A 22,065-nucleotide genomic window follows, 5' to 3' on the forward strand; every position below is an offset into this window, starting at 1 on the left:
CCCTGTTTTCCCCTCCTGCCTGGCATATCTTTTATAAGCCCCTCAAAGCATAACCTCAGCATTGTTGCTTCAACCTGGTGCACCAGGGTGCTGCTGGAGGTGCTCAAGGGTTTTAGCATCCCCAGAGGTGTACACAATTAACCTGTAGCTTGCAGCCTTCCTTCTCCCAGGCAGACAGATGTTGAGCTCAGCTGAAGCTATTAGAGAAGACAAACCAGGTTTCCATGGTTATGGGAGCCTGAGCTACTCATCTCAGGGAAAAATGCAATGCATGAACCACTGTTAGGAAGCAGCAGAAACAAGGCCAGGCTTCTGGGCAGCTGTGTACAACAGCTCCTTGATGTTTTACATGTGGGCACCAGCACAAAAATCCAATCAAACAACTTTCTTGACAGCCTGGAGATCTGCAGGCTTAGACAGCAACAGCGTCATCCACGTTCCACTGCACTTGTGCTGTGGCAGTATCTGCAGCACTGATGGGCAGGGCTGTGTTTCTGGCCCTTGCTCCCCTGGAGAGCTTTACCACCCTCTAAAGGGGGTCCATGCTGCAGAAAGAGACATTTATTTGTTACCAGAGAGAGTAAACTGTCAATAGATCTGAGCTGCTTGTCTCGCAGGCGAGATGAAGCCAGGTGCAGGCTGCTCTTGGGGCACAAATAAAAAGCTTCTGCATGAAAACCCTGTGAAGGCAAACTCTGCAGGTGTGAATTTGCAAATCTGTCCCATTAAATTAGAAGGCTTTGGCTCAGTGTGCTGCAAAAATACACACAGAAAGGCACAGGCCCCTCCCTCCCCTTCTCTGAGCAAAGCATAACACTTCCCTTCATGCTGTCCCAAAAGTAAAATGGTTTACAATCAAAAGCCCATGCTGCTTCAAACTGAAATGCTGATGAGGCTGAGGATGCTGATACAATGTGGAAGTGGCAACTGCAGAGCTCCAGCAAATTTCTGAGGCAGTGACTCTCCAGGGCAGGGAACATCACATTCTCAATCCCATTTGTGGTGCTAGAATAGCATCACAGCTATGTTAATTCCCAGGCAAGGAAATCATTCTTTCATAGCAGAATAAAATAGATTTCAGGGTTATTTTGGGAGTTCAGACCAGGGAATCAGTTGATCACCTTTCCCCATCCCCCTGATATTTCTCTCTACAGCTGCTGACTGTCCTGACATCAGAGCAGCCCAGGCTTAGCAACATCTATGCCTGATAATCAAACTCCACCAACACCTTGGAAACCTGTGAATCCTGTGCTGCCAAAGCCTGTCTGAGCAGCAGCCACCCCAGATTGAAGCTCATGACCTTCTTCCAGGGCAGGAACTATGTGCTCCACCAACAATGGGCACTGCCCACACACCCTCCCAGCCTGAAACTCCTGTTTCATTCCCCCAAGCCACTGCTCCATTGCATAGCACAGGGGTACCAGAGCCAGTGAATGCTAGAATAAAGACACTTATCCAATATGGAATCAGATCAATGTAAGCCAATTACTTTTCCACAGTGTTTGACCGTGATCTACAATTAACAATTATTTTCCCTTCTTCTGACAAGAAACAAGCTGTCACCATCCATAATGCTGTATCCTAGTCTCCAGGACTTCCCAGAAGAGCACAAAAGGCTTGAGGAGAAGCAACTTGGAAGCATCCAAGAAGGAAGGCATTTTTTTCCTATTTCAGGACAGATTTGGCTGGTATTGACCACTCAAGGATGACTTCACTTTCTAAAGAGTCACCTGTGGGACACTAATTTGTTTGACAAATGAGACTCTGAGGGGTGCAAAAACACAAACACACATACAATGCCAAGGCAGTGCTTAGATCCACATTAAAACTTCTCCAAAGTGCCGAGCTGGAAAATAGGCTTTCACAGATCCATATTCTGTAGGACAAACAATGATTTTGTAATTTCTTTGACCACACCATACTGCATATTGTAGCAGACCTAAGCAATCTCATGATAACCACACAAAAGAATTGCTGGAGCTCAGCACTTGCCCATCAGGGTGTCTTAGGCAAACTGCTTGCTGAGGCAGACATTTGAGACTCTACTTAAAATATATTTGCCTTAGCAAGGGTTATTCCTAAACAATTAGTGCTACTCTCCTCAAGGCTGCACATTATTCATTTAGCTCCTCTGAGGCACTCAAGGAGGATCCAAGATGTACAAATCTTAGGGGCAATTCAAACTCAGGGCAGGGATCTGATGCTGTTCTCACTCCAGTAAAACTCTGCTTGCCAAAGGCACCCAAGAGCAGCTCATGAGCTGCTCAAGCTGCACAGCATCAAATGCTTGGGGGTTTTTAATTTGTCCAGTGTGCCATTAAGCCTCATCTGCTTGGCCTTGTCACCCTAAATCCTTTCAATAAAACTGCAGTAATTTGTGCTCCCTGCAACCAAACTTGACCCCTCTTCTCTGCATTCAAACCAAGTGCATTTTAACAGCAGCTCGCTGGGAATGCCTCGGGACACTCAGGTGCATCTGCTGTGGTTCCTTTTCCTCTCTTAGGCAGAGATGGGAAGGAAAGCCACACACACACAAGGCATTGCTACTCTGAGAGGCTGCAGACTCACAGCAAAAGGAAATGTCCCTTTATTGACCACAGCCCTCAGCTCAGCTTGGCTTGGTCAGTGATTTGCACGTTCTTCTCAAACATCCATCCCAAGGGCTCTGGCTGTCCCCACACTTTGATAAAGATAGGATTGGGAAGAAAGCATCCTGCACTAGACAGATAAGGATACCAAAAGTCTGTGTCTGCATTCCCCTCGGCATCCCTGTTACTGCCCAAGAAGCAGGATGGCCTACAAAGGAGTGAAGGTTTGGGTTGTTACACCTGTTTTCTCAAATAACTATGCAGAGACTGAAAGAAAAGAAACTCTAGATCTATCAGATACTTCAATATAATCCTTCCATGTAACATGCTAATAAGTATAGTTCAAAATAAATCAATAAACCCAAGTAGCCAACAGAGGAAGGAATTTCTTGATGACAGAAACATCCATTAATGTCTTGTTCGTTGAGCTTCAGAAAAGGCCTGGCAAATCTATAAGTAGCTATACATAGTGTTTCCCATCCAAAAAAAAAAAAAAAAACCAAGAATGAAGTGCAAAGGCAAACTAATTGGAAAGGCTTGTGCCCAGTGACTTCGAGTGCTGGCACACTTTTCTGTCATTCACACAGGGCCAGATATCAAGTCAGTATCTACATGGTTAAACAGCTTTCTAGAAGTAGTGCTGGCACAGGGCAAGGCAGCAGTGGAAGCAGACTCTGCTGTCCCACAGCACATGTCACAGAGCTGACACTTTTGATAGCTTTTCTCCCACAGCTCTGTGTAGCAGGTTTGTCCCACCAGGACTGCAGATCTGGGAGAAGGCAAAACCTCCCAGCAGCCCTACATGGAGCTCTCACACAGCAAAAGTGACAACAACTCCAGAACCAGTCCAGCAGCCCATCCCCACCTGCATACCCCAACCTCTGCTGCAGGAGCTCCTGACCAGGCACTCCCACGAGCTGCCACAGGGCAATCCACCTCCAGGGCAGCTCAGTACAGACCACTGTCCCATGAGACCCTGGGCTAGGAATAGCCCAGAATAAAAGTGAGATTGCACCAGCTGAAGGATTGGTTTTGCAGCAGCAGGAGCTCCCAGGAGCTCTGCACTGGCTCAGGTAGCTCAGTTGGTAGCCCAGAATAAACTTGCTCTTCAGCTGCCCCCACGGAGCAAGGACCACTCCCCACACTCACAGTGGAGCACAACCTTTTGCTTTTAAGGCACCATCATAACAAAAGTATTCAGGGTTTAAACTAACACTCCATGGTCCTGACTACCTACAGTCCATGCAGGAATGTACTACAATAACATTCTCATGCCTACCCTAAGCTTCTCATGGGTTTCTAGGTGGGATTTAACAAAGCCAGGGTTTTTTTGGCTTATACAAGAAGTAGCCTGTCACCCAGGTAAAAACCACTGAAGATAACTAGCCAGCAGCACAGATCTACACAAATCTAAGAAATCATTTCTTATGGCATACATTGCTTTTTGAAGACAGCACACGCTATAGAACAGTTCTTATCTTGAGCCTTTTCCTTCAAGTTTTGAGAAGTGTCTTAGTATTTGTTTGTTGCTTTTCAATACTATCTGAGCAGAGATTAAACAGCAGCTGATGTTGTGAACACTGTGCATAGATATTTGAGAAATATCCATCTTTCATACAGAGCACTCAACCATGAGACACTGAACCACAGAGTGAACAGTTTCAATTTAGAGTAAAAGCAAAAACTAAATCTGCAGCTATATCTGTTATTTTCTAAATTAAATGTAGGCTTTCTAATAAATTACTCTTCATAAAAACTGGGGGACCAGCAAAGCTGTATTATCTTTTCAAAGTATCCTTATGTGTAGGCTACAGAAATAAACACTGATTTGATATCTCCTTTTCCAGAACAGGCAGGAGTATCACCTACACACAGATACTTCTGCATACTTCCATTTCTACAATTTCTTAGGGTCCAAGGTCCTACTTACTGAAAGGCACATCTTAATGAATGTGTACTCACCTTTCAACGTCTGAGCAGTTCACACCCATCTCTGGCAAAAACACACCTTTAAATCTGCATTATGTAACCATTTCCCTGTACTCCCCGGTTTTCTAGCAGGTAACTTGTTCTTGAAGTTGCAGTTCAAAGGCTATCTTTGAAGGATAGGCCATGCCTCCAAAAGCACAGTCTCCATGTTTGCCACCCCGAGCAAAGGCACTGCTCTGTCCTCAGAGCAGCCCTCTTCTGAGTCGGTGTTACTCCTTCAGGGAGCCTGATGCTTGGAGTCAAAACCCTTGCAGGTACTGAACTCCAGTTTATGAGGACCACAGAACTCCTATGGAAATACTCAGACAGGTAGAGAAAGAAAGTAAACACCCTCGAGATCTAGCTTTCTCTTAACTCCACAAAAATCTTCATTTAAGACTAAAAACCACATCATTTAATCTCTGTATATCCACTGAGATATTTACATATGGGTAAATAGCAGAAAACATCACATTTCCTTAAAACCCCTAAACCCAGGAATCATATGTGCTAAAAGCAAGCATAATTACTGTGCTGACTTAGTGCTGCTCCATTTCTTTATGCCAAAGGAGGGCAATAATATCCTCACTCAGAGAGGTCATCTGCATATGAACCAGGGCCACAGGTGCTTCCTCAACAAGCACCTGACTTTCCTTATTACCACTATTGAGAATTGTCTTTTGGATTTCTACCCCCACCCCTCCAATTATGCAAGAACAACTCTGCATTTTCCAACAATGAGACAGTCTCATCAGGGTGACTGCAGTGAAGTATCATACAGGGCCAAATAAAAATGTTCTGCCATCTTCAACTAATCCAAAAATAGTTGAAGAATATTTTTAATAAGTTCAGCTGCCTTTCCCTACTAACACACTGCTTCAAACTTGTGGTTCACACCCCCATTCTCTTATTAAGGGAAAGTCCCTGGAGAACTACATCCTTCACATTGCAATAAGGAGTCTCCTTGTCGTTCATTAGAGATATGAATTTTCTCATGTTCTAGCTCAAAGTATCATGGAAAAGGTATTTTACTCCTAACTGTGCTAGAATGAGAGTTTTACTAGCACTTTCAAGGGTGACCTTGAGTAAGTGGCTCTACTCTGTGCCTCATTTTCCTCTGTAACACTGATATAGCTTTTGGCTTCCTTTTTGTAGCACTGATACCCACATAACAAAGAGCTATAAAACAATTTAGTGTTGTATGTCACAAAGGCTGGCATTTCACCAGGCAGGCTGATTTGAGGGGAGGAAAGACTGGAGTCCAGCTGCCAGACCCAGCTCCAGAAGCCATGTGGCATTAGGAAAAATATTGAAACCAATGAGAATCAAGTTTTGGGCTCCTCTGACAAAACATGAAGTGTCACATGAATACGTCTCACCTGAACATCCTTGAGATGCTGATCTAGGTTTAAACAGAAGAATCAAAACAAAGCAATTCCATACTGATGAAGTGACTTCAAGTCCCACAAATTCCCCGTTCCATCTTTTCTTAGTCTGGACAACTGCTAGTATTGAAATATTTGAACTTTTTAGGAAATAGGTACTTCAAAAGTTATTCAAGTCTATACCAGAGCTAAAAGGCTTTGCCTTTGCCATTATTTCTACTTAAGTCCCATGACAGTTACATGGTGAGCTGTACCACCACCATAAGGAGCTGTCCTTGCTTGGTCCTGACCAGGCTTTGCAACAGAACAAAATGGACCATTTTCAGAAAAAGATTTTGAATTCTTTGGGTTCTACCCTGTATTGGTGAAATAGCAACATTATTCAAACAGACAATATCAGGAGCATTACAGTACCTTTGCTTAAGCACCAGCAGCATGAGATGCAAAAGAGCCTGAGATGTTGACTTGAGGTGTGCCAGTTCTATTGCAGGCACAGGTGGGAGTGCCAGGACAGGGGTGACTGCAAAAGTCAAAGGGAACATGACAAGACAAATACAGGAAAGCACCCACCAATACAGGTTCTTATTGATTTGGGCCTCTCAATGGCCATTTTACACTTCTATGTAACTGTTAGTGGTGTGCCTCTGTCAAGATTTGGTGAGATGGACTCACTGACCTCTCTGAACAGTCCCAAATACATCCATCACCCACAGAAACAGCCAACTAGTACCCGAGACACCTCAAAATTAAAACAGCACAACTCTTCTTCCCTTTCCTTCAGAGAAAGGTGATTACAAATAGCCACCTGTTAGAAGCACACACACTGACAGAGAGCCCTGGGTATTTACCTCCAGCAAAGAACCATAAGAAAAAGAAAGGAAACAATTACCCAAAGAATACTGTTCTTCCACATCATTTCTCTATGTTAACTTTTCTATTACTGCAAATATTTGTCTTTGAAGATCTTCTGCATGAAAAATTAGATTTACTGCACATGGAACCTTTACAGATTATTAAGCCAAACCAACTACACTATTTTAAACTTAAAATACAGTCACTGTAATCATTTCATAAAACATGTAGATTTTAAAATTAAGAGTGATTATATACACAATCCATAACATTTTCATAGCTCTATAAAAATTCTGATATTTTAAAGTATTAAATGTTTTATGTAAGAGGAGCTCTCTCTTATCCTAAGGATTTCAGTCCCACCAGGAAGGGCCTATCAGTCAGCTCTTTCTAGCAGGAAAACTATCATCAATACCCTTTACACAGAAGCCTAGTGTACCCTGAAAAATGGTGTAAACAAATGAACGAGTCCTTCAGCCCTGGTTAATGGAAACATTACACGTGCAGGACAAAACGTGAGGGGGCAGTGACGCACACACTGTTCGGTCACACGCGCTCCTAACTTCATTTACCATTCAAGGGAATTTTCATCCAGGCTCACAGCAAACCAACTCGAACACAATTATGGGACTGCAATCTTCTGCCATCCCAATGACTGCAAGATTGTACAGCTGGTATTGGAGCTGACAGCACAGGAGGAGGAAAAGATGTTATGAAATGCCAGGTGATTAGTAATTGTAACAGAAATGGGACAACTATGTAGACTGCTACTCTGTCCCTTCATTTGTGTTTCTGTAAGGGTGTCCCCTTCTGTGAGAGTACAGATCAGCCTAGAGAACACAGCAAACTTACAGGAACACTTCTCAGACCCCATGTTTTCCTAGTGCCTCTGCAACACCATCTTTACTAGGGACAAGATTAGGGCTGAGGCACAGCAGGGACATAGGGACAGTACCACCCCTATGAGACCTATGTCAGGTGACTGCCTAAGCATACAGGGCCTTGATAACAGCTAAGAAAAAACCCCACAGAATACAAGATGTTACAACAGTGATCACCTGGAAGGAAAAGAAAAAAAAAAACCACTGGAACAGAGGTTTCCTTGTGTGCTTGTCTAAAACAGGTCAGATGCACTTTGATCCTTCTACAATCTTCAACCACCATTTAGGCTGCTGCAGCCCTAATGCAATGCCTCCAGGCCCAACACTATGATCTTACCCAGAGTTACTGAACACTGCTGTTCTGTTTGTTGCTGAAGTGGTGAAAAGCTCTTGGAATTCATCATCCAAAACATAACTAGTAAACTTCAACTTTGCTAATCATGATGGCAGCTGGCATGGGATGCATCTCTCCAGTTTAAACTCATCTGAGATTTTTCAGAGAACAGTTGTGAGCCATGAACTTCAGAAAAAGGTACAGAGGGAAGCTAACATCACTCTACTAAGCTGGGGGTGAACATGTGCTTTAGTAGTATAATGGCTCAAAACCTTTTGGATTAGCAGGAGAAAACAAAACATCAGTGCCCTGGTTTCAGGGCTGCATTATGCACCAGTCTTCATTCCACTGAACAGCACAGAAGATTTAAATGCAATTTCAACACTTACAATTCAGAGGCAGGGTTTAACCCAGGAGTCCTGCTGCTCTGTACTGTCCTCTTCCTTGTGACCATAAAGATGATTTTTCTCTGGGCAAAAACACAACATCAAGAGCTGGATCCAACCACTCCCAAATTGTAAATGCTGCCCAGGCAAGGTCTCAGATCAGCACTGATCTGACACTAAAGCCACACTGGGCTCCTAATATTACTCCTACATAAGCTAATGAAGACCTCAACCCCAGAGCACACATCAACACGTAGTGTCCAGACAGCCTCACACTTAAGTCCAGAGCCAAAGTCAGTCCTCATGCACAGTAACTCCACTAACCAGAGTTCTGTAGCCATTCTTTCTTTGTGGAGTACAGACATAAGGGGCTAAACCCAGGTGATTTAAAAACTGTTGTACTGAACTTGGCACAGCTGTGTAAAACTCTGGCTCTCCATCCCCACACTTTTTTGCCAGCATGGGTTGAGCTGAGTGCCAAGGGGTTTCTTTTCCAGAGGAGCAGGAGCTGATTTATTGCCTCATGTAGCTGTAATTAGCCCTTCCAGGAACAGAACTGACAGTCCAATATGTCTTTCAGCAAAAAAGAAGGATCCAATATCAGACCCATCCAGGTTTGCCTTATATCAAGGAAGTTCACTGAGTTCACTGCCCATGCTGTGATATTTCTGGATTGCTCCATCATTATCTGGGGTCATAATTAGAGACAAGCTGATTGTATTTTCTGCTCAAGGAGGTACATGAGATTTTCAATTCATTACACTCAGGGCATTCAGCAGTCATTGGCTGATAGCCACCTTGGTCACTATTTCTGGGACCAAGCAGCACCACTCTAAATATATGGAGTCCATAGCCATCAGTGCCAGCTGGGAATTATTCTGGGACATGGGGTGAAAGCCACATAAACTAAGACAGCACAATGTGGCTTGAATAGTGCTTTTTTGTCAAAGCTACAAGATAATCTATCCAGATGAGATCACATCTTCATAGAACTAAACTGTTTCACACGGCCTTGCATGACATTTGAGCCAGTAACCATGGGCAAACAATGGGCAGAACATTTGCAGCTGGTACCTTCTGCACAGAAATATGTGATATAGTCAGTTGTAACACTTGCAATTTAGAGATCAGTTCTGTTGAACTGTCCTGGGAAATCCTAGGGGAAAAGTAAGTTTTAAAGCTTTCAATAACCCATTACTGTTTGTTAATGGTATTAATAACAGTAATTAATAATATTTTCTCCCAAAGGAAATAATTTCAAAACAAGTTCAAACAACAGTTATTTAGAACTGAAACTCAGTATTTTTGAAGAGAAGAATACACAGGCTTTTCTGATGATGTATCTCTCTGATGATGTCTCTTTCTGGCAAATAGCACTGTGTCTCTTTTACAAAGGAAATTGAAATGGAAACCTGGAAACAACCATTTTTCCAAACAACTTAAGCTCCATACTTCAACAGAGAGAAGATGTGTAAAGTTGATTAGGGAAATAGTACAAAAGCTAAAAACAGTGATAAAGCTTTATGGTCCATATGTACCTCCACCTGGAAAGGCCTTAAAAGCATCCCATGAAATCCCCAATCCCTCAGAAATCTGTAAGAGTTGGATGTTGTGATACATCCTTCCAAAAACAGCACACAGTAAAATTGTTTTGCTTACAAACGTGAGTTCACTGTCATTTGTGCTGTTTATACTACCACAGGTGTTGACAAACTGTTGTGAATCTAAGGCAAGATCCATCAGAAAGTGCAGAGTCCAGGAAGCCCTCGACTGGCCTGGATGGTAAGGGAAATATTGGATCCAATCCAGTTCAGCAGAGAATTTCAGAAAATTGGATTTTCTGCAGAATAGATCTGATTTTTAGGCAGCTCCATTGCAAACAGAAGGGAGAAGAGGTGGATGCTTAACTTCAGTGTTCCTGACAGACAGACAACAGCCCAAAATGTCCTTCCTGCCTTAGGCTTTGCTAGAACATTGACTCCCCCTAAGGCTGATGTTCCAGACACTGAGGAGAGGGACTGTCCCTTGGCAGGGAAATCTCCAAAGACAAAGTCCTCACATGTGAGGAGACAGGATGGAGACCCAAGCACATCTGCTGGGTGCCATGGGCAGCCTCCAAGCCAAAGCCAACTTACAGAACTGATGTGAAGGTACCAGGGAGGGACTGAAGTGGGAGATATCCACCTACATGGTCCCAATTTTCTCCAAGCCAATTGCCCACTGCAGCTACTTTCAAAATCAGCTGGAGCCACAGTCAGGACATGCTCTGTTTGGTTTGGATTACCAAATCACCATCAGCTTCTGGGTAATAAAGCTGACTTCAGGAATACAATAACAACCCTACCTTTGAGATTACTGAGCATAAACTCATGCTTCACATGAGCATAAATGCATTTCGGTGGTGGTGATGCCAGCTTTAACAGTGCTGATATTCAATGAGACTCTTCTGGATTCACTGCTCCTTTAAATAAAAAAGGACCTGCCTGTGTTTCATATATACAGCAGTATGTCTATAGTGGGCCATCCATCCAAAAATTCCCACTGTTTGGCTGGCTCGCACAGCACAGAGCACTGCTTGCACTAGAAAATCCCCTTGCATGCAAAGCTCAGCATCAGCCTCAATGCCCTGTTCTCAATTTCACAGACAGCAGAGCATGAGGTAAATCCTGCACTCAGATCTGCTGTCATCAACTTTAGGGCACTGCTGCAGAAGGGACAATTTAACCAAAACCAGTATTTTCTTGCTATAAATAATTAAGATTTTAAACACTCTGTTCTTTGTCTCTGCATACTGCCCACGGCTGTATGCTTTAGTATGTCAGGCTTGTCCTCACTATTTCTGGGAACCTTCTAATCCAAGGAATTGAGAAATTCATCCCTAGTGCCTTTATTTTCCCTTTTTTAAAGAAAAAAACAAAAAACTCCACAAAGTCCTGCTGTTCCTGGATGTTGATATTTTTTTGAGAGGGGAATGCACTAAAAGCACCATTTAGGTCTGAGAGCCTGCAATGCATGTTACTGAGAGATGAATCATGCAAATAAAACTGACAGGTAAATCTAGATATCTGGCACTATGTTTAGTAGCAATGGCAGAGACATGTCTCAGCACAGAGCCACTTGTTGTAAGTGTAATTCACAGTCATTTCTAAGATGGGGTGGATAATCCAACTTTTGAAGATACCACATAGCAATTTTAATAGCAGTTGCTAACACAAATGCCTCAAGGCTATATAATTTGTACATATAAAGTAAATTGCCTTCAAAGTGGCAGGAAGAAAGTAAAAGGTAAATAAACCACAAATGTTTGTTATTTTAGCATCCTTGAACCAATACAAAATTGCTTCTTCAAACCTTTACTACTTCTTCAATGGTTAATAATCTAGGTCTAAAGGCAGTTAAATAGGTCTTACACCATATAATCAGTATTATTTCCTTTGTTTTCAGTTTAGTAAGGCATTAGAGACCTGGCCTTTGCCTATTGACCAAATGAGGCATTTGCCTACACCAGTACAAACCAAGAACAGCTCCACATACTTCACTTAAAATCTTGACTGGAAGAGGAGACTCAAGATAGTAATTTTTAAACTTCTCTGCTGATTCCCCCAGCACTTCTCATATTGCAACAAAATGGTTATAATTTGCAGTATGATATTTCTCCACTGGGGCACACTGATAGGAATAACAAGTTTAAAAATTAACAGATGACTTTGTCAATGCAATTATTGGATAATGTATGGCCCCGGTTAACAGGCAGTCTCAATACCAGGAGCACTGGTCAATACTAAAAGGGAATGTGAATTTGAGGCCAGAAAATATCTCAAAGCTCAGATTCAAGCCTTCAAAGAGATCAAATAAGATGGAAATATTATAAAAAGCAGGTCTTGCTGAGGAAGCTTATTCTACTGTCAACTGCAATGGCTTGTTAGTATCAAATTAGGAAATCAAAGTCTCCCGTCATGTATAATTAACTTTTTTTCTTCTCCATTTACTGGAAGGTGCTGGATTATACATTTTTCCTCATTTTGGCATTACTGCTGTTCCCGTCACTTACAGTATGGTAGAGCCACCAGCATGTATAAGACTGAATTCATAGCTATTCTAAAAGGGCAGAAAAATGGACATTCTGCATCATAGCAAGCACAGGGTGCGCAAAGATTTTCAAGCAGAGAATTAATTCATACTGTATGTCCTCTCCTTGAAAAAATTCAGAAAACCAAACTGAATCTCAAAATAATATCTGTGATGAAACAATGATTCTGGATATGTGGAATATTTTGGTGTTTGTTTCTTATCTTTCTAAAGCCACTGCTGCAAAATATTCTTAACAAGTTCCATACTCACTGAAGTGCTCCCCTAAAATATATAATCAGGACTACATATCAATAAAGGATGAAGCTCTGAGGGCTGTCCTTCAAAGGAGAACTTTATTCCACTCTGCTCAATTTCATACAGGTTTGATCATTCAAACTGCACAAACACCCGTAATTCCAGTCTACCACAAACAAATCAGAGCCAAATAACTGCCACCACATCAGGATCCTGCTCAACGCCCCAAGTAATGATAAACACAGAAATGAGGAGGAGATAACAGAGTGCCAGTGAGAGGAGGAAGAGGCGAGGTCCAGAATCTGGAACCAGAGAATTCAAGCTCCTCAGTAGGGTCATGTTAGAGACCAACATCAACTGGAAGATCCCTCAGGGCCTCTCGTTCCACATTTGCTTGCCTAGTGGTATCACAACACTAAAGCACAGCCATGCTACCAATAAACTTGTCTGCCTGGACTTGGAGAGAAAAATAAACAATGGCAGCAGTTTGTATTGGAATAAGCATTGCATACAACTCTCAGTGACCAGATGGGCCTCAGTCATCCCGAAGAGGCCTTCCTGCTTGTCAGCCTCTTTTAGAAATAGCATTAAACGCGAGGAAAGTGTTTTTGCATTAATAATACATTCTCAGTGACTGAGAACGAAGGCAACTTTCCCTCATTATACCAGTAAGACATTCAGCACTTCTGGAGGATTTATGAAGAAAATCCAAGTAGTTACATTCAGCAAATTAACCTTACCTATTGAAGGCTGATGGCAGATAAAGCCAGCCTTAAGCCAGCCTCCAGTGGAGGGATGAAAAACAGAAGGAAGAAGAACAGCTCAAGGAAAAAAATAAAACAGTTTTCCAAATTAGAAATGCTGTTCCATGCTTCCCTGATTTCTTGCTTTGCACATGCTATTAAAAATAGCAAGCAGAAACGCCTTACTTCTCCAAGTGCACATCCTGATGCACACACAGCCTCCCTTGGCCACGCGGCGCTCGGCACACCGCAGGATCGCTCCGGCGCTCTACGGAGCAGCCATCATCTCCAGCCACAAGATCCCTACTGAAACATGACGACACCATAAAAGGTTTAATTCAATCTGAAGAGAAAAGCCATAGCTTTCAATGTGCATCCCCACAGAAGTATCAAATCATAAGGTTCATCCAAATCCGCGACCTGGGAGAAGAAACTCAGTGAATTAGCCTGATGATTTGTAGTCTTATTGACTATAAAGAACACTTTGAAAAAGCAGGGATATAGGAGTTATATTAAAAGGAAAGATCCTTGTATCACTGACAGGAAAATAGTCAACTTTTTCTTCAATCGTTTTAAGCATAACAGCATTATTAAAGTCTTTATACTTTGAGTGAAAGCATTAATTACTCTACCCATTAGGAATATTTTTCATTGTCAAATTGCCTTTTACCATGCTAATAAACACCATGATTTGCATGTAAAAATTAATAATGTTACCTCATTTATAGGTCAAAACACACAGACTAAAATAGTTTCTGCAATTCTCCCTAAATAACTAGCTCTTGTGTATCAAGTTTTATGGCACATTAGAAATTAGTGCACTTCGGACAAGATTTGAATAGCTGAGTAGATAGAGAGGGAAAGATAAGAACAAATAAGGAAAATATTGTGGTAAGCTAAGCCTCAAAAAAAAAAAAAACCTTACAAAAAAAAATTTTTTTTTAAATTTCTGGACCCTGTGTGACCTAGGGATGAAACAGCTGTATGCAGGTCATTACTCAAAGTATCCACAGATTATGCCTCCAGCCTCCAGCCTCTCTGTGTATAAATGGCATGTAAGAACAACTGAATGCATTTAAAAAATCCCTTTCAATTACTCTCACATCTCATTGAGTCTAAATGTAACTTTCACAGCCCCCATGTAACTTGTGGAAATGGGTTGAAGGATTTGGGTATGCCTGATGACCAAGTCCTACATCAATTTTTATAAGATTTAAGAGTATTATTAGGGTCCTTCTCCCACCTTTGTTTAATAACATGGTGGGTTTGTTGGTTTGGAGGATTATGAGCATGACCACTTACTTTTCCCCCTTAATTACCTGCTTGAGCACATAAGAGGCCTGTTAGAGCACTTCCTGGGGTACCATATCACACTCTTCTCATTCCGAAGCTGCAGATGCCCACCCACAGAATCTCAGCAGCTATCAAATTATGGTTAATAAAGGTATTGGACCTGCTCTTCTAGGTGGCAGCAAATAGCCAAGGTTGGCTCATTTTGCAAGAGCCACACAGCAACCCAAGCTCTTATCTTTGAGCCCTCATATTTGTGTTGAGTTTAATGTGATTTCTAAAGCAATGGGAACAGACATTTCTCTCCCTTTCTGAAATTCATTAAAGAAAAGCAAGACTACAGTGCTAACTTAGTGCCTGACATTCCCCTCCTCTTTTGGTGCAGACTGAGTCTGAAGCACAGCACCAAAGTAATCTTTGACAGCAATCCACAGCACCCCACTCCAGCCTCGGGGATAAGGTGTTAAGGTCAGGCAATCAAAGTGTTCCCCTGCTATACAGAAAGCTGGCATCTACATTGAAATGCACAGCCTGGGGCACGGGGGAGAGAGCAAGAAAAGATCAGGCCATTTATTTACCTCCCCAGATATGCTTCCCTGTGTCAAACTTCAAGCAGCCAGTTTGAGAACTGCTGGCCTCAGTGACATGTCCTGGATCTCACAGCACGTCACTGTGAAAGGCTGAGAACATGGAGCTGCCTCCTCTGTGGAAAATGCATTGCTCAAAGAAGCCTCTGACTATCTTGAGAGAGATGCAAGTACTCCCTGAGAAAGAAAACAGTCTTGTAACAAAAGTAACAGTGCCACTATTTTGTTTGCATTACAAACAAGCACCTAAGATGTCTTGTGTGACCCAGACTTTCCCAAAGCAATCTGCACTACTCCAACACATGTGTGACAGTATGTGCTGCAGACTCCCCTCTAGCAAACACAGGACATGTCAGGAAGGTGTATTACAGAGTACAGTTTGACATGAGCATCTCAGACAGCTGCAGGACATGAATTAGGTCTTGGATCTTTAAGATCTTTCCTTTGATTGTTGAAGAAAGCCACAGAGGTGGGAACAGTGCACAGTAACCTCCAGAGCTGCATGTTCTCACTTGCCACCCTCTCTCACCTTGTCCACAAAGTCCATATTCAATCCTACCATTCCCCGGCTCTTGTTGGGTTTTGATCACAAGTTCTTCAAGGGGAAGATTCTGTCCTTTACAGGCATAGCATGCAGGCAGCTGCACAGAGGAAGCAGGCCCACAATGCTGGGGCTGGCCAAGGAGGCTTCAGAGCACTGGCCAAGGAGGCTTCAGAGGCTTCAATGGTGGGACAAGATGGATCAAACCACTCTGCCCATTCTCATATCCATAAGACAGCACAATGCAAAGAGCTGAGACCTATTTGCCTGTCCCAGGAAGGGGAATTCTGTGCCCTGAGTAAGTGGGATCTTACTGCTTAAGGCCTTCCACTTAAAGACCTGAACATCACATGTCTTTGAACAGCACCATTATGGCTTTTCTACAAAGCAAAAATCCTGCTCCCAGCTTTGTGACTGGGTAGAGAACATGACTCAGTTAGCACTACTGTGGCAGCATCTGCCTAGGACAGTCACACTGCAGAGATGTCCTCTGCAGACATCTCCTCAAAGTCCTGCTGCTTTGGGACCCTGAGCAGAAGAGAGCTGTAAGGACAGGTTCCCTGGCTTCTCCCACACATTCTCCCATCTGAGCATGAGAATGAGGGTCCTGTGGGCAGACCTACTGCATGGAGAAGTCTCTCCAGCAGAGCAGGACCATGGCTCAGGGGACTGACAAGAGCATCTCCACATCTCAGCTAACATGCCTTAGCTCCACCATCCCCATAGACCAGCTGACAAGAACAAGTCCTGCTGTATTTCCTAGCTAACAGCAGGCATCCTATGCTGAAGGCAGCCTGCCCAGGCACTCCAGAGCCACCAGTGCCCAACACTGACTTCCAGGGATAGCAGAGAGCACCAAAAACTGGCTGGGCCCCTGAGGACAGTTCAGGCAGGCAGCCTGGCTCTGCTCTCCATACAACATTAACACATCAAGACCCCAATCCCCATCTCAGGCAAGATAAAAGTAGTAATCTGTGTTTTCTAGCAGTGAGGGAGAAAGTGATTTCTGTGTTTTCAGGAGTACAGAAAAAGGTATCACACCTCCAGAGAAGCGGAGCTCTCCCTGCAGCAAGGCTAGCCTGCAGTCCCTCTCTCCTCCATCCAGAAGCCCAGGGATCCATTCCACACTGTGCAGCTTGACTCTTGCTCGGCTGATTTCTTTTCCAGCCTCTGAGTCTGAACATCACTGCATGATGTTCCTTCCTCTGCTAAGCATCTTTCTAACTGTGACTGAAGAATCTGGCAAATGACCAAGCATTCTTTAACCTCCACATTAACTATTGTTAGCTTTGGCAAAGCCCAGTTCCAGGGATGCCTGGTGTGGTATCGCTTACTGCTGCAGCCCACAGGAACTGCTGTAGCGGCGAGATTCAGAGAACAGGGATCAGGTAGCAGATGCAAAACAGAGCTCTCACCCACAGTGCCCTGCATCCCCCATTGCCTAATGAGCTTTGGGAACAGGTACAACTTTTAAGCTCCTTACTTGTGCAAAAGGTTTGGAGACAGTGAATGTGCAGAACAGAGTCAGTCAGAGAAGCTGTAAGTTAGATGAGGCCAAATGCTACTTTTAGATCACCAAGATGTGTTGGTAACTTTGCAGCTCCATAGAGTGTTATTTATCTTTTAGGCATGGTGAGGAGATAGAGATGTTTGGCTCTAGCCAGCTTTGTCTGCTGGAAGATGACATAGGCTGCACCACCTCCTCAAACCTCAACAGAACCCTCTTGGCTTGTACTCTTACTGCTACATTCCTAACAGTAAAGTCCTTAGTCCCACATCCCACTGCACAAAAACTAGGATATGTCTTTCTCCCCTCATTCTCGTAAGCCCAGCCAGTAAAATCAGTTATGGCTGCTCTAAGCAGTGCCAGAGATGGTTCTTTAGCCCATTTTTTACTGCAGACTGCAGGGTTTGCAAAGCACCAGCTCCAACCATATTCAGACAACCAAGTTCTTGTGATGGCAAATCCTATGCAGAAATGTCCACAGCATTCATCAGGAATAGCTGAATTCAGGGACCAGACGGCAGGTTTTCTTAAACAGACTTTATGTTGCTTAATATAGCACACACTCTTCCTCAGTATGTGCACAACATTGAGTTGGAGATGTTCTGAAATTTGCACTGAGGAAGACTGGAGAGGTGGGAGAAAGGCTGCAGGAGGAAGCATTTTAAAAAGCAAGAGATGACTTTGGAGAAACATTATCTGCAAGCAACAATCTCCTAACAGAGGACTCGCAATGCAGAGGCCTGGTTAGTAATGAAAACAAAATGCAAACCAGTGCGTAGTCAGGCAATGCAGTTGCAAATCTATCCAGGATTAGTCTCAAAAGCTGAAGATGTGAAGAGTTTAGTCTGGCTCATCTCTTTCCTCTGGGGAGATGTCCTGCATTGTGCCTCACTGTACGCCTACACAAAACTGCTCCGTGAGACCCGTGCATCACAGGCCTTCTTGTGCCACTCCAACTCTATCCAAGTTACAAAAATTACTTCAGTGCCAACACAACTGGATCCCTGCCGGGAGAAGGCTTCCTTTGCCTTCTCATTTCTTCATTGAGATGCCAAAGTTCCTTATGTATTTCCTTTAAGGTCATCACTGCTTTGGACCTGTCCCCTTTTGGTACCTTGATTTCTGCTGGGTTTGCTCTCAACAGCGCTTCTTTTTACATAGATAGAGGAAACCCAGAGAGTATTTGTTCCCTTCCTCTACTCCATGAAGGAAAATCTCTAGTAACAGCAAACTGCTCAGAATATTTTGCATCAAAATAAGTAGTGACTCTTGGGATTGACTCATTCCTACTATCCCTTCCACCACAGCCAAACACCTGGAAACATGCACTGCTGTGGAGCCCATCTTGCAACTAATAAACACAAGTACCAGCAACCCCAAAATCTGCCTCATCAGACACTCACTGCCAATTCAGGCAGCAACTGCAGCGTAACAGCCACTGTTTGCACAGGATAGGAATCGGGCAACCCTCCTTCTGGAGGTCCTTTTGCCACCAGCTACCTGGACCCTTGTTTTATTGCAGATGTTTCCTTCCTGCTCCCTGCACAACTCCTCCAGCTACACGAGATCCATTTGAAGTTCCACGGAGAGGCTTTTGCCTGCCCCTGTAGTGCATGACAAGGCGCACAGCGTGTTATACTAAAGTCACAGTCCATTTGTTTCGCATCAAGACAAGAACCAACAGGACATTCAAAAGGCAAAGGTGGCCATCTCAGGTTAACTATGAAAACAGCATGGATAGTACAGAAAATATCTTTAGGGCTAACATGATTGCTGTGAGCTTTTTAATTTAAGTAAAGTCTTCACAGATACGCTTTCTCAAGAGGTACTTACGTGTTCCCCAAGCCCTGGTATGTTTATTGATCACTGCCCACAAGAAACTGTACTTTATAGGACATACTGCCTCCTTATGATTGAAATAGCTTCCTTCCTTAATCAGCATATAATCAGATATTCCCACACAGGAGAACTATAGCCCTGATTGACAAGATAGTTACAAAAATAAACCTGGGATTTAAATATAGCTTGCTCGTCTCCCTGGAAGATATGTAGTATTGTGTTATACAAGTCTACCATAATTTTCCTTGAATCAATATAGTCCATATTGCCCCACTGCCCTGATCGCTATCAATTAAACTGCTCACAGATTTGTGCTACACAGGAGAACCGGCAGCTACGTTGGGTGGGAATGGCAACTCGCCTTTCCTCTGCATGGACTGACTTACCACCAGTATTTCATTGGCAATTAACACGTACAGGTTTTGAGTTCATGTACCAGTTGAATGTGTGATTTCCAATGCAATTGTAGAGGTGGGTAGGTAAATAAGTGTGCAGGACCACAGAGCTATGTACGGAAACAAAACGCATACGCTCAGCCTGAAGGGATAAATGTGTATGAGATACCTCTGTATGCAAACACACGAGCTAGCCAGGCAAGATTTAATTATCTCCTCTTTCTAGGGTGGACAGTTCAATAGCACAATACTCATTGTATTTCTTCCAATCTATCAGGATGTTCCGATGTATTAAATATGCAATGTAACAAGGGCAGAGCTCTGTAGCCCTGATCTCGTTTCAGAAAAAAAAGAAAAATGAGATTTTTTTTTTTTAAAAAAACCCATTCTAATCACAAAATGCTTTTCATCTGTTAAAAACCTCCCCATTGCTGACTGGCTAAAAAACATGGGACAGACCTCACATTTATTATGCAAATCCTTAGCATTAAGAAAACAAATCACCAACTAACATCTGTCTCGCCCTAAAGGAAAATAAATTTAAAAACCAGGCACCTTTCCCCTCACTCCCTACGCAGCGGGCCGAGCACCCCGCGGGATCGGCAGGGACGCGCCTCCCGCCCGCTCCCCGCCGGTGCTGCAATGTCCCCAGCACAGCGGCAGCCTCGGCCGCCCGGCCCCGCACCAGCCCGGCCACTGCGGTCCTTTCGCCGCCGCCCCCCCGCGCCCGACCCACCTTTCCCTTCCATCGCGGAGCCTTGCGAGCGCCGGGAAGTTGCGGGAAGACGCGCACCCTCCTCAGCCGAGAGCCCGGCGGGCAGAGCCGGCGGCCGCTGCCTCGCTCCGCGGTGGGGACGGCACTGTCACAGTCCCGGAGCTGCAAGCAAGCAAGCGGCGGGGGGGACGGCGTGAGCCGCCGGGCCCCCCCCCCAGCCCCCGCGGCGCGGGGAGCGGCGCGGAGCGGGGCGCGGCGCGGGGGGAGCGCGCGTTACCTGGGCGCCGGCGGGAGCTGTCCCTGGCCGAGCGGTGCTGCGGGGGCGAGTGGCTCCGCGGCCCGCCGCGCTGCCTGGCACCGCCCGCATGCGCGCCCCGCCCGCGCCCCGCCCCCGCACCGCGGCACCGCCGGGCCCGGCTGCGGGATCCGCGCCGCGCAGCGAGCGCGGCACCCGCGCAGCGGCCCCGGCCGCGCCGCCCCGTCCCGCGCCCGGCGAGCGGCAGCGCTCGGGTGCTCGGCGCGGGCACGGACAGCGGCCGGACAGCGCCGGCGGCAGCCCCCGCGCCGGGCCGGGACCCCGCAGCCGTGCGCCCCGCGGCCCCGCTGCTGCAGGAGCGCGGCCGGTCCCGCAGGTGCCCCGCAAGCCCCCAGACCACGACTGCCACGCCGGGCGGCTCAGGGAGAGCGCTCCGCTCGCCCCCAGCCTCCCCGGATCCTGCGAGCCAGGCTGAGCCCGCACACCTGCAGACTCGGAGAGGATCTCTCAAGAGATGCCCGGTCTCAGGTTCAGGCCTTCCCTGGATATGTTGTTTCAAGATTAATTATGCTGATTCACAAAACATCCGCCTCATGGCTAGTTTATGCTTTTCCACCTTTGCATCCAGCAATCACTGGATTTCACTCATCCTCCAAGTCATGAATAAAATAAGCAGTCCCCTGCTATAAGTTGATAAAACATTCATACCAGGATCAAGTCACTTTTTTTGGAGAACAAAGAGTTCATCCCTGTTATAAAGTTTCTCCACACTGGAATTACCTCTTAAGTTTTTTTCAGATTTTTAACTTTGGTGCAATGGAGATGGTAAAACCCAGTTCTGTGTTTATTTTTATGATTTGTGCTACTGAAAAAGCAGCTCATGGCATCCTGGGAGCTACACAAATAGAGGATAGATGGCTCCAGCACGATGTAAGTTTCTAAATACAGGAACAGTAACTCCTCTCCTTTACTTTACTCTTGTTCCTTTATACATCCTGGTGTTCATATCTTCCCTTCTTACCTAGGACTGGCAAAACATTCAGTAATGACATAGTCTCTCATTCTGAGCTACTGCAAGCCATCCTGCAGATACTACCTATGGGTATTCCCATACCAAATCCAAACCCTGAATCTGGTTATGGAGGTGAACACTGCACACATCATTCCACCTTAGCACACAGCCCAGGCAGTTCAGCAACACCTGCTCCAACCTCAGCTGCCACTCCACAAGGCGCCAGGGAACATAAGTTAGAGATGGCCTATTAGTGGGGGGAAAAAAAAAATCAACTACAAACAGCCCAGGATGAAAACCCAGCACATAAAATTCACATTTAAACTGGCTCCTATCCATTTATTAGGTCCTACACTATTGTGAAGAATGACATTAGGGTTTTTTTAATTTCAGGACTGAATAAGTCAGGTACTGTAGGCAAGCTGTGAGTCAAACTGTGCTGTAGAGAACTGATGAAGCA

At 44.6% G+C, this 22,065-nt stretch overlaps 1 protein-coding gene across 1 annotated transcript in view; it reads right to left on the reverse strand.

Annotated features, from left to right (window-relative positions):
- FGF12 (fibroblast growth factor 12) overlaps window positions 1-20,705 on the reverse strand; it is a 217,928-nt gene extending 197,223 nt beyond the window's left edge. Inside the window, exons 1-2 of the mRNA XM_053951454.1 lie at window positions 20,615-20,705; window positions 20,359-20,499 (exon numbers count right to left, since the gene is read on the reverse strand). Coding sequence (XP_053807429.1) covers window positions 20,359-20,371 — 13 coding nt within the window. The 5' untranslated portion in view covers window positions 20,372-20,499; window positions 20,615-20,705. The remainder of the gene's footprint in view (window positions 1-20,358; window positions 20,500-20,614) is intronic.
- Between the last annotated feature and the right edge of the window lie 1,360 nt (window positions 20,706-22,065).

The sequence above is a fragment of the Vidua chalybeata genome, chromosome 10 (assembly GCF_026979565.1).
Source record: "Vidua chalybeata isolate OUT-0048 chromosome 10, bVidCha1 merged haplotype, whole genome shotgun sequence".
Classification (NCBI taxonomy): domain Eukaryota; kingdom Metazoa; phylum Chordata; class Aves; order Passeriformes; family Viduidae; genus Vidua; species Vidua chalybeata.